The sequence below is a fragment of the Heterodontus francisci genome, chromosome 13 (assembly GCF_036365525.1).
Source record: "Heterodontus francisci isolate sHetFra1 chromosome 13, sHetFra1.hap1, whole genome shotgun sequence".
NCBI lineage: Eukaryota > Metazoa > Chordata > Chondrichthyes > Heterodontiformes > Heterodontidae > Heterodontus > Heterodontus francisci.
In genome coordinates this window covers 76,000,653-76,013,165 of record NC_090383.1, presented here as the reverse complement: position 1 = coordinate 76,013,165, position 12,513 = coordinate 76,000,653, and the positions used below count along the sequence as shown (strand labels likewise).

The window sequence follows — 12,513 nt, the reverse complement described above, 5'->3', positions numbered from 1 at the left end:
AATACATTTCAGCAGTTCGCAAAAGCAGTTAAATATTTCACTAAATTTCTGCATTCCTTAAGGTACACGCCATTATTGGCTATATGCAAGTAGATATTTGTGCACCCACAAAAAGCCCTAGGATGGCTGAGGTTTTTCCACACCGTAGATTGCCTGTGGAATTATCAAAATCAGAGAAGCAATCTAAACCTGAACTGACCCCACTCCGCCGCCTCATTACTGATTAGGCTTTTCTACCATACAATCCAGAGTCCCTCAGTTCTGCCACAATCATCTTAATCCACAGAAAAGCCAAGTGTTCCAGGAATGTGCACATACTAATAAGGCCTATATTCTCCTCAACTGAAATGACAGCATCCCAGCCTTCTGGCTGGACAAAGCAGTCCTTAGAATAGTCAACTCAAACTAAACTGGTACCATACAGTAACTGATGCAGCACTATAACAACACAAACATACTAAAACTGGTGGTCTGCTTGAACACAGAAAGAGGCTTCTATTGGGTAGAATTGGGCTTCTTATTCCCCGTGCTTGTTTAAATGGCCTTTAGGGACACATTCAAATATTCCAACCCTTCAATATCATTGAGTTGGTGGCACCTTTGCCTCTGATTCAGACTACCCTATATTTGAACCCAATTCCAGGACTTGAGATTGCACTGACTAAACTGGCAGTCCAGTTCAATACTGAGACAGATGTGGTCCTTTGGATGAAGCATTAAACTTAGGCCCCATTTGCTTGTTTAGGTGGATGTAAAAGATTCCATGGCACTATTTGAGGTGGAACAAGGAATTCCCGCAGTGTCTTGATCAACATTGTTCACAATCAAAATCACCATAGACAAATTCCTGTCGTTTATCTCAATGCCAACAACAATGTGCATTTATACAAAGCCTTGAAGATAGAAAAATGTCCCACTGCGGTTCACAGACATTCTCAAAAACATGGACGCTGAGCCAGAGAAAAAGATAATAGGAATGCTGACTAAAAGCTTGGTCAAAGAGATTGGTCTTAAGGAGGATCTTAAAGAAGGAGAGGGAGGTGAGAGGTGGTAAGGTTTAGGGAGGGAATTCTTCTGCAACTGAAGACACAGTCACCAATGGTGGGACAAAGGGAGGGGGAATTCACGATAAGCCATAGTCAGAGGAACTAAGAAGTTGGGGGAGCAATTTTAGGCTGGATCTCATTACTGTTTGTGGAATCCTTCCATGTGTAAAATGACTGTCACATTTGCTTACATAACAATAGTCACTTCAAGGTACTTCACTCTCTTAGATGTTTCTAGAGATGTAACAAGCTACTTTAGAAATGTAAAACTTCCTTTCTTTCAGTATGCACGGGACCAGACAGAGTTGCTACCAATGTTCTCTCTTAGTTGCGCGGCCACGTAGCAACCCAAAAGTTCTTGTGCAGGCCACACACAAGTCAATCTCCAAGTTATCGCGTGTGGGAGGCTGCACAAAAATAATTCTAGGGCCTATGCACTTAAATGAATCGGCTGCGCACTGCAAAAAAAAAAAAATTAGAGAGTACGTTGGTTGCCAACTTTTTCATCTTGTTTGTTGTGTCCACACAATCCCTGATTATGGCATTTTAGGAAGAATCTTTGCATCCATGGGATCCAGGCTGGTGGGGTGGAACACAAAACTCTACAGAAGTGATATCAACAACTTCACTCCCCCACTACCTTCAGTCCAACAAAGTCTTTGATTGGCTTTTGGTTTATAAACTTAACAATTCCAAATTGGAGCAAATTTTGAAACATCCAAAAACTATTTGCCTGGGTAATGTGGGCACTTTGCAGATCAATCGCATGAATTTCTAAAGCACAACAGCAAGGAAGGTGGTGAAAAATGCACCAGTAATGGCTACACTCCCCGAAAGATGGGCTGAGTATCCTATGGCAATCTGATGCTGTCCTAGCAGCAGTATAGAAATCGGCACCCCAGGTGCAGCAGAAAGGTAAATCCTACTTTACAGTAATTCTGCATGTACACAAGACTTATGAAGGCTGATTTTAACCCCCACTTCTGATGAAAATGAGGGGTGGTGTAATATAGAGGCAGTGTCCTTCCCTCCAACTTGACACTGCATTCTTGGCGGCTGTATTTTTAACTCCAGACATTTGAGAGGCAAGAGCCTTATAAATAGTTAAAGATCAGGATCGGATGATGCCAGTTGAACTCTGACTAGATTTTAATGTGCAGTTGTGTGTTCGACATCCAGTGCTGGTCTCGCCAAGGAAACTCAGTATCACATGGTAGTTTGCACAGAAGAGGGCTGATAAGGTAAGCTACTTTAAATTATTTTTAAGTTTCCACAAGGGCCAGAATAGGAATGCTCCTCCAGGTCCCACAAGGACATTTTAGCCCTCCTCTGATCCAGGGTCCACTCACTCCCTACAATCACCCCCAGAAGCCTCTCATGATTTACATTTGCCAGGGAATGTATCCGTTGATCCCCGGCAGTGGACTCCTGCTGTGCTTGCCTACTGGCACCATGTCACTTACACTGGGTACAAGCGGGAATTGTGCCTAACTTATTTAAATGAAACCCAGCAGTTAAAATGGCCTGTACCTCACACTGGTAAACTCATCCCTAACCACCCAATAAAACTGAAGAAAGAATGTATTATAGATAGAAAATGCACCTGATTTCTTCTCCTTCTCCAAGGTCTTCAGACTGGAGCATAACTCCAATTAACAACTCAGGCAAGCACACATCTTAGTGCCGTGCTAAAGCTCAGTTCTCACCATTAGGTTTCTGATGTAACTTGGATGAACTTCACTTCTAAAGTTAACCTACATAATAACAAAGCTGAAATAACAAATCATCTGATCCCTCGTAATTTCAATTTGTACTTTGTAAGTCTTGAGAAATGTATTACTTTATACCCTTTATTAACGTAATAAATTTGCAACTCTTTGACGTTCTTGGTGCTATCTCAAGTTAGTTTCTTAAAATTGATGAAGGATTTCGGCACATTGAAGTCTCTGGGAAAAACTGCTCTGATCCTCTGGGTAACCCTTCTGTAGGCATTATTCCATTTACACAATCTGAATATTTGTCTTAATTAAGGACTGTGACAGATTACAGCAAGCACCTTGTTTTTCTGTCTTTAACTTTGACATTCCATTTATAATCCAGAAAAGTGGCTTAATATGTAAGACAACCAAATAAAGGTAATTACAAGGGTATGAAGACAGAGTTGGCTACAGTGGGCAGGGAAAATAGGTAAGATGGTAGAATTTGTCACTGAGCCAGATAAGGAAAAATTAGGATAGATGACCAAAAAAGGTTAAAGGAGGAAATGTGAAGAACGAGACACATTTCGGGAGGGAATTCCAGAACTTAATGCCTAGACAGCTCAAGGTATCACAGCTAATGATGGGACGATGGAAATCAGTGATTTACAAGAAGCCAGAATTGGAGGCACGAAGAGATCTTGGTGGGTTGTAGAACAGGAGGAAGTTATAAAGATAGGGAGAGGTGAAGTCTTAGAGTCAGAGAGATACAGCACCGAAACAGGCCCTTCGGCCCTCCGAGTCCATGCCAACCATCAACCACCCATTTATACTAATCCTATATTAATCCTATTTTTCCCTCTCACATTCCCACCTACCCTCAATTCTCCTACCACCGACCTACACTAGGGACAATTTTTTTTTACAAAGGCCAATTTACCTATCAACCCGCAAGTCTTTGGCATGTGGGAAGAAACCGGGAGCAAATGGAAGAAACCCATGCAGTCACAGGGAAAACTTGCAAACTCCGCACAGGTAGTACCCAGAACCGAACCCGGGTCGCTGGAGCTGTGAGGCTGCGGCGCTAGTCACTTCACCACTGTGCTGCCCTTGGAGGGGCTTGAACACAAGAATGAGAATTTTAAATTTTGGGGCATTGTCAGACTGTGAGCTGATGTAGGTCAGAAAGTGTGAATGGTATTTTAGGCAAGTTAGAATAGGGGTAGTGAAGTTTTGGATGAGCTGAAGTTTATGGAGGGTGGAAGGTGTGAAGCCAGCCAAGAGAGGATTGGAATAGTTGGAGTTAACAAAGGATGAGAGTTTCAGCAGCTGATGGGCTGAGAAAGTGGCAGAACTAGACAATATTACGATCTTGGTGATGGAAAGGATATGGGTACTGTTGTGAAAATTACAAATGCCCCTAAGGTAGAAGAACAATTTCCTACAGTACAGTGCAATATTCCTTTGATAAATGGTCTACAACAACAACTTATATTTGTATACTGCCTTTAATGTAATAAAATGTCCTAAGGTGTTTCACAGGAACATTTTTTAAATGACACCGCAGATCATGAGATATTAGGTCAAATGCCCAAAAGCTTGGTCAGTGGTAGGTTTTCAGGAGTGTCTTAAAAGAGGAAAGCAAGGTAGAGAGGCAGAAAGATACACCCTAATGTTAACCTTCATTTCTTGTTTCAGATAATGATGGATCTGTTGTGGATTTCCAGCTTCTTTTGCTTTTAGTTCAGATTTGCAGTTTATTCTTTTTATCATCACCAATGATTGGCAAATTAATGACTACTGGAAATATTTTTTTACTTTAGTTTTAATAGATTTATACATTAAATGTAGTGAAGTAAATCAGAACTGCTACAACAAACTTTAAGGTTGCTTCTAACATACCTTATTCTTGCTTAACTCCAAGTTGTGTAATGAAAAAAATAGCTTAGGGTAGAATTATTCAATCTCTTTTTTTCCAGGAAGTAAATCATTCTTACTCATTTTTGTACTTTTCTTTTTTATTGCAGAAATAACCTGGGTCATCGACAGATTATTTTTTGAAGCTTTGGGAAAAGTTTGCATGCATTCCGTGTTGTCACTTCCATGACATTTTCCACTGAAAGCCCTTTAATCTGTGCAATGTACTGACAGGAGATGGATATGTTCTTAGGTTCATTTCTCATCTGTAAAACAGCAATAAATGTGTTTCACTGACTTTCACCAAATGGAGTGCAATTGTAGATTGCAGTGAAGGAAGCAAATCAAACAATTAATCTATGAATAATTTCGAAGAACTTTGTGTCCGCTGTCAGCTACAATACGCTTCCAAACAGATGCTTCAAACCTTTCCTTTTACTTTTTTCTAAGTTACAAAGTATAAATGGTAAATTTAATCTGCAGTGACAGTAACAATAATCTTTCATGAAAATTCATTATCCCAGTCTCTGTTAATAGATGCAATGCCTCGTGTAGAATTGAAGCATACAGAACAGCAAGGCCCAAAATTTGATCCTTAGGTGATACTGAATTGGCCGATTTCAGCAGTGGTGTAACATGTAGAAAGATTCTCTATTAGAGGCAAAACAGTAGCACACCCAAAAATACATCTCACCATTGGTGTGGAAAGATAATCTCCAGGGATTTCTGAGATCCTTTTATTTAAATAATTATGGAAAACAGCCTGCACTGATTAGGCCACGCAACGACAGCTGCTCTGCATTAAAGAAAAGAGCCACTTATATTGCCCTGATGCACATCGTGGTGCATTGCAGACTGGTTGATAAGACTGATTTCATGCGAGGCAGCAAAGTTCAAGACAATTGTGACTTTCACCACCAAGGGCAGAGTTGTTTTGGTTCTGCAGGAAGTTTAATTGTATAAGACAGCAAATTTCTACGACCGCATTATTGGTGAAGCAAAAGCAGCAAAAACACAGTTCATCCAACATGTTCAAGTAACTGTGGCATGGCCCAAATATTTGGCTTTTTTAGTAGGCATGGGTCTGGTAAGACCTACTCTGATGCAAATGCACTTTTCTCTGTTCATGGCTGTCGACTTCTCCTCGTTCTCCAGCTCCCTAAAGGCAAGTGGAATTCCCAAAGGAAAACTCATCTACTCTAAACCAGCTTCAGTTGTGTCTGAGTTAAAGATTGAACACACTTCAAAAACTTAGAGAAATGTATTTGAGTGGGGCAGAGAAAATATGGTAATGAAGGGAGGATCTGCAATAGATTATGTGGGTTCTTAAAACATACTAAAAACATATTTCAAACAACTGCCTGTTCTTTTCTATTAGTAATGGATTTAGTAATCTGAAGATCCTTCAGTGCTTATTCATTTTGAGTTTTCTTTTAATCATGATTAGATTCTATTTGCACTATTTTAACAGTTACTGTGTTGTTTCTTCTTTCAGGCTCGTCCCCTGTTTTCCACAACCTTCATTTTGCATGATGGGTTACAGAATATTCTTTATCTCCCAAAATGCTTTCAATTCATCGTGTTTGGATTTGTATTTATGGTTAACTTCATGACATCTATAATTATTACTGTTTTATTCCTACAAAATTCTAATAAATAAACCTTTTAAAAAATGAACAATACATAGCTATGTGAGGAATGCAGCATCTCCTCACTCATCATTTTGGAAGGCCAATATGATGATTGACTAGAGTTCTATTGACCAAGTCTACTAGTTGCCTTGGATTTTGAATGCAATAGTGTTGTTGAATGAACTTGAATACATAAAGCACTTATACATAGAAGTATGCCATTTGTCCCAATCAGTCCATTTATGGTCCACATGAACAAATAGTTCTAAAGTTATTTACCCAACCTGTTCCCATTATCCCTTCAACTGCTTTTCCTTCATTCACCTATCCAATTTAATCTTGAATGTTGACATAGTTTTGCCTCAACCAATTAACCTGGTAAATTAATTTCACAGCCTCACACCATTCTGTGAAAATAAGATTCCCCTACCCTCTTCTGAATTTCTTACATGTAATCTTGTATTTAGGGCCCCTTGTTCTTGATGCTTCAACTACCGGGAACAGTCTGCTTCTATTTACTCTCTCTCATTTCTTTGTAACTTCAAATTCTTCTATCTTATTACCTGTAGTCTACATTAGAACAATGAGAATAGCCTCTGAAGTGGCCAGGATGGGGTCTTGAGCTTTTCTTTATTCATTCATGGGATGTGGGCATCACTGGCTAGGCCAGCATTTATTGCCCATCCCTATTTGCCCTTGAGAAACAGTGGCTTGGTAGGCCATTTCAGAGGGCATTTAAGAGTCAACCACATTGCTGTGAGTCTGGAGTCACATGTAGGCCAGACCTGGTAAGGACAGCAGATTTCCTTCCCTAAAGGACATTAGTGAACCAGATGGGCTTTACAACAACCAACAATGGTTTCACGGTCACCATTAGACTAGCTTTTTATAAAAATTCCATTTATTGAATTCGGGTTTCACCACCTGTCGTAGTTGGATTCAAACCCATATTCCCGGAGTATTGGCCTAGGCTTGTGGAATTACTGGTCTAGTGACATTACCATTACACCACTGTCTCCTGAAACACACAACACATCATCTTGGTCTCTTGGCATTTCTTCGTGGACGAAGATTTTGGGAAGGTTGTAGTCATCGGTTGCAGGTCTGCTGGTGGCTAGTCAGGCATATCCGTGACCGGCAGATTCCCCCACAGTGGGTACAAGTGAAGGTGTAGTTGCTGCTGGGGGCAATTGGATCTTTCCTTCTCCTTTTCTCTTTCATGCTGGTTCTTCACTCAGTCTCAAAGGTGGCTGTAGCCCTCCTGATGTAGCATCTCCAGGCATTACAATCTATGGCCTGCGCTTGCCCATACCCCTCCACCCCTTAAAACCAGGTGGGCAGGTTTTAGATTGTTTGCATTTTTACACGCTGCCCAACCTAAACGCACACGTTTTGGGTACCTGAAGGTGCTGGGGATATGGTTCGGAAAGGCCGGGGCAAGCATCAAAACCTGGAAGGAGCGGGTAGCCAGGGTACAACACAAGCTGAGCATGTGGGAGCAGTGATCTCTCTCCATTGTGGGCAAGAACCTGGTCATCAGGTACGAGGCGCTCACGTTGTTGCTGTACGTGGTGCAGGTCTGGCCCATACCCCACTCCTGCGCTGTGGCGGTCACCCGAGCCATTTTCCACTTCATCTAGGGATCCAAATGGACTGGGTCCGGAGGGACACGATGTTCAAATCTCTGGATAAGGGCGGGAAAAATGTACCCAACATCGCCCTCATCCTGATGACTACCTTCGTGTGCGGCTGCATCAAGCTGTGTGTAGTACTCCAGTACGCAAACTCCAACTGTCACTACGTGCTGAGGTTCTATCTGTCCCTGGTGTTGCGAAGGATGGGCCTGGTCACATTGCCGCGGAACGCTCCATCCAGTTGGACCATGCCGTACCACCTATTCTTCGTGAAAAGGTTTCTGCAGAAGAACACCTTTGACCACCAATCCATCGGGCAGTGGTCTGCACAGAATGTCCTCAAGGCCCTACGGGAAAAGGAGATGGTGGATCCTGTCGGATGGTTCCTCGAGCAGACTGCCAAAGTCATTTGGCGGAATGCCTCATCACCAGAACTTTCAAACAAGCACCAAGATGTAGCTTGGCTGGTGGTGAGAAGAGCCCTCCCCATCAGGTCCTTCCTGCACGCCCGAAGTCTCACCCCCTCCGCACAATGCCCTCGAGGTGACTGTGGTGGGGAAGGGACGGTTGGCCACCTCCTTCTGGAATGTGTCTTTGTAAAGCAGGTGTGGAAAGAGATGCAGTGGTTTTTGTCGAGGATCATCCCAAACAGCTCTGTAACACAGGAGTCCGTGCTCTATGGGCTGTTCCCAGGGACGTACACTGAGATAAACATCAACTGCTGCTGGAGGACCATCAATTTGGTGAAAGACGCCCTTTGGTCTGCCCTAAACTTGCTGGTCTTCCAGCGCAAAGAGTTGTCCACGACTGAATGTTGCAGACTGGCACATTCCAAGGTCCAGGACTACGTGCTGAGGGACGCACTAAAGTTTGGGGTAGCCGCGGCAAAGGCTCAATGGGAAAGACCACTGTGTAAGGTCCCCCCACCAAGCTGAACTGAGGGGTTGGAATCCGTGGAAAACCCCTCGAACTGTATCCAGAAAATATTTTGTTGCTGTAAAATGTACATGGCATGCAAAATGAAATGGAAGGGTTGTGAGACAACTCTCTCCTGTATTGAAGGAAACTGATCTCCTTTGCACTCTTTTTATTGTTTGACTTGGTGCTGTTTGGAACTGTTTTGTAATGTATTTTTTTTAAACAGATTTTTATGAATAAAGTATATTTTGAAAATTAAAAAAAGTTTTGGGGGTTTAAAATTCCCCCCCATAACTTCTGGCCCTCGGAGGTTGTCTCTCTGTTTTGTAAGAATTATAGGATATATTCTTTTGGGCTCCTGACACTGTGTCTTCCCTTAATTTATCTAAAGTTTCCTTTTTATGCATCATACAGTCACCTTGCTCTAAACTGCTTCTGGATTCACCTCCTCTATAATATCCTTCTTTGATTTGAGAGTGACAGTCACACAAAATATGACTAATTTTACCTGTTTTTCTGGCCCTAGTGCGGGAGAGTCTGTTTCCAGGCACATAAACTCTAGTGGCAGCTGCTTCACCAATTTCTGCTTCTTGGGAAAAGCAATACGAAAATTAGTTTGTCTGCAGCTTACAGAAATTGGAAACTGATCCAGAAAATTTCAGATTAAACAACATTTTTTAATATCTTTATAATCCACAGAAAACAATTCATTGTAGTAGTTTGAAGATAATTCCCCTAAGAAAAATCTCCTGTGACAAACCTATTCTGTCTGTCCCACAGGTTAGTATTCACAAGATTTGACTGTATGGAAATTGGTGTAAATGAATGCTGAACATCAACATTTAAGTTTCATTTATGTGCTAACTAACTACATGACTAGTTTCTTAGTTTTCTCTTTGCCCTCTGAAATTTTCTCTAATTGTAAGGATATAATATCTTCCTGTGGTATAATCCCATGGGTGCCAGCAGCCCTTCAGTATCTCATCCACATGATCACACTTCATGCGTTAGTCAGGTAGAGGGTACTGGCAAATTATTAACTAAGGGGTTATCACCACTAAGTCGGATTCTGCCCTCATATGGTGAAGATTTTCTCTGTTTGCCAAGGTTGCAAACAGTCTGGTTCAGCCTGACTGGAGAAGATGAGGAGGGGAATGTTATCAGCTCATCCAAAATTAAGACATCATCCAGAAAAATAGTCAGACAACACAGACAGTGGAGGGGTTGAGAGAGGTGGTGAGAAGGTTGAATAGGTGTTGTTAGCATGTATGTGGAAGCTGATCCCATGTTTATGGATGATGTTGCCAAGGGGCAGAAGTAGAGAAAGAGGAAGGGGCCTTGGTGGACTCTAGAGGTTACATTGTGAGGATGAGAAGAGAAGTCATTGCTGGAGATACTCTGGCTACAATCAGAGTGGGAAGAATCGAGCCAAGTGATGGTAGTCCCGCTGAGCTCGACAATGACAAAGTGGCATTGGAGGAAGATGGTGTAGTTGAGTATGTTAAAAGCTGCAGAGACATGAAGGACAAGAAGGGATGATGCACCACAATCACAGAGGATGTCATTTGTGATCTTGGTTAGGGCCATTTTGGTGTTGAGGCAGGAGCATAAATCTGATTGGAGAGATTCAAACAGGAAGTTGCAGAAAAGATGAACATATATTTGGGATATTACAACACGTTCAAGACTTTGGAGAGGAAAGGGAGATTGTAGAAAGAGTGATTATTTTCAAGGACCAAGGGGTCGAAAGTGGGTGTTTTGAGGAAAGGTTGATGACGGTGGTTTTGAAAGGAGTGGGAGGCAGGGTGTTGTGACCATTTACAATGTCAACTAGCCATGGGGACCAGGAAGGAAAGTTGGGTGATCAGCGGTTAGTACGTAAAGAGTTAAGAGAGCAGGAATTGGGTCTCCTGGACAAAATGAGCTCAAAGGTGGTATGAAGTGAGATTGGACAGAAATAGAGACACTACTGTTCAGGGGTAGGGCAGTGGGGAGCATGTGGGGAGGTTTGGCTTGATGGGAAAGGGAATGGGGGAGGAAAACAACAGAATCTTAGTGACAAAGAACTTTACGAGCTCCTTTCATTTGCTGTTGGAGATGACGGCATAGAGGGCAGAGTTGAAAGGTTTAAGGAGATGGTGCAGATGGCGCAGGATAGAAGCTAAGTTATCTTTCCTCTTCAGGATAATTCTGGACTGTTGTTTTGACAGAAGAGTAGAAGGTTCGATAGGGGTTGATGCAGAGCTCAGTTGTGCTCAAATCTATGCCGCTTTGATTTGAGGCTGTGAAGACATGGGCCATACCAGGGTAATGGCGAGCACAAGAGGCAGTAACATTTTGCTGAAGGCAAGGGCATCAAAGGTGGAGGTGAGGGAGTGGTTGAGCAAACAGATAGTTGTAGAAGCATCTTGGACTTTGCTTTTCACAAATATTGTACCTTAAACTTAGAAACAAAGTTTTGGGTTTTCATTGCTTTAGTTAATGTAACTGCTACATGCCTCGCATGTATGTTTTTCAAGAACATTATTATATTTGATCTAACCTGCTCGCTTCTTATGATGGATGGTGGAATTGAAAAGAAAAATCCCGCTTTCACCCCTTCCATAGCCACAGAGGGTTTTCCATCAAAAGCATGAAGCAGCACTTTCTTAGCTCCTAGAAAAACAAAAGAATTGCACTTTATTGTGTAACAGTATATAGCAATACATTTTTTTTCCTGGTCAGCCACAAGTCCAGCACTCATGACAACCCACCACCGAAGTTTAACCAGACCAGACCAAATTGAGGATTCAACTTAAGTGGAGCTTAGGTTTGCGCAATCTGTTCTTTCCTATGGGCACACCCCATTTATCTAAGACCAGAGATCTTAAGTGCAGGTTAGCAGAACAAAAGGTTTGTAATCTCTCTTTATGAACCTGTATCCCTCCACTCTGCAGCATTGGATAAGAACATAAGAACTAGGAGCAGGAGTAGGCAATTCAGCGCCTCAAGCCTGCTCTGCCATTCAATACGATCATGGCCGATCTCATCTCTGCCTCAACTCCACTTTCCTGCTCATTCTCCATAACTCTTCAACCCATTACTAATTAAAAATCTGTCTATCTCCTCCTTAAATTTACTCAATATCCTGGCATCCACCGCACTCTGGGGTAGTGAATTCCACAGACTGGATACTGGTGGTCCAATGCAAGATGCCATTCTGCTGTCCGATATGAGGGAGACAGTAATGCAAAAGCAAAATACTGCAAATGCTGGAAATTTGAAATAAAAACCGAAAATGCTAGAAATACTCAGCAGGTCAGGCAGCATCTGTGGAGAGATAAACAGAAGCTTCCAATTTCCATATTTCTCTCACTTTCACATGGTCCATCTCTGATTCTACCCTTCCTCGAGTTCTCAGTCTCCATTTCTGGGTATAGGACATCAGTATATTCAGTATAAGCCACATATAAGATTCCCACAATTACCCTGACGACACTTGCTCACACACCACTTCGTGTAAGGACTCCATTCCATTCTCTCAGTTTCTCCATCTCGGTCACATCTATTCCGAAGATGCAACCTTCCATATGAGCGCTTCTCATATGTCTTCCTTTTTCCTCAACCGAGGACTCTTCCCCCACTGTGGCTGACAGGGCCCGCGACCATATTCATCACATTTCCCGCACTT

General features: G+C 42.2%; 1 protein-coding gene across 7 annotated transcripts in view; it reads right to left on the bottom strand.

Annotated features, from left to right (window-relative positions):
• Positions 1 to 4,743: 4,743 nt before the first annotated feature.
• tatdn3 (TatD DNase domain containing 3) overlaps positions 4,744 to 12,513 on the bottom strand; it is a 68,601-nt gene continuing 60,831 nt past the window's right edge. For 4 of the 7 annotated variants that reach the window (XM_068045000.1, XM_068044995.1, XM_068045001.1 and 1 more), the window contains 3 exons: positions 11,386 to 11,498; positions 9,352 to 9,432; positions 4,744 to 4,926 (listed from right to left, as the gene is read on the bottom strand). In XM_068045000.1, coding sequence (XP_067901101.1) covers positions 4,783 to 4,926; positions 9,352 to 9,432; positions 11,386 to 11,498 — 338 coding nt within the window. In that variant the 3' untranslated portion in view covers positions 4,744 to 4,782. The remainder of the gene's footprint in view (positions 4,927 to 9,351; positions 9,433 to 11,385; positions 11,499 to 12,513) is intronic. The other 3 variants (XM_068044996.1, XM_068044999.1, XM_068044997.1) reach the window with 2 other exon arrangements.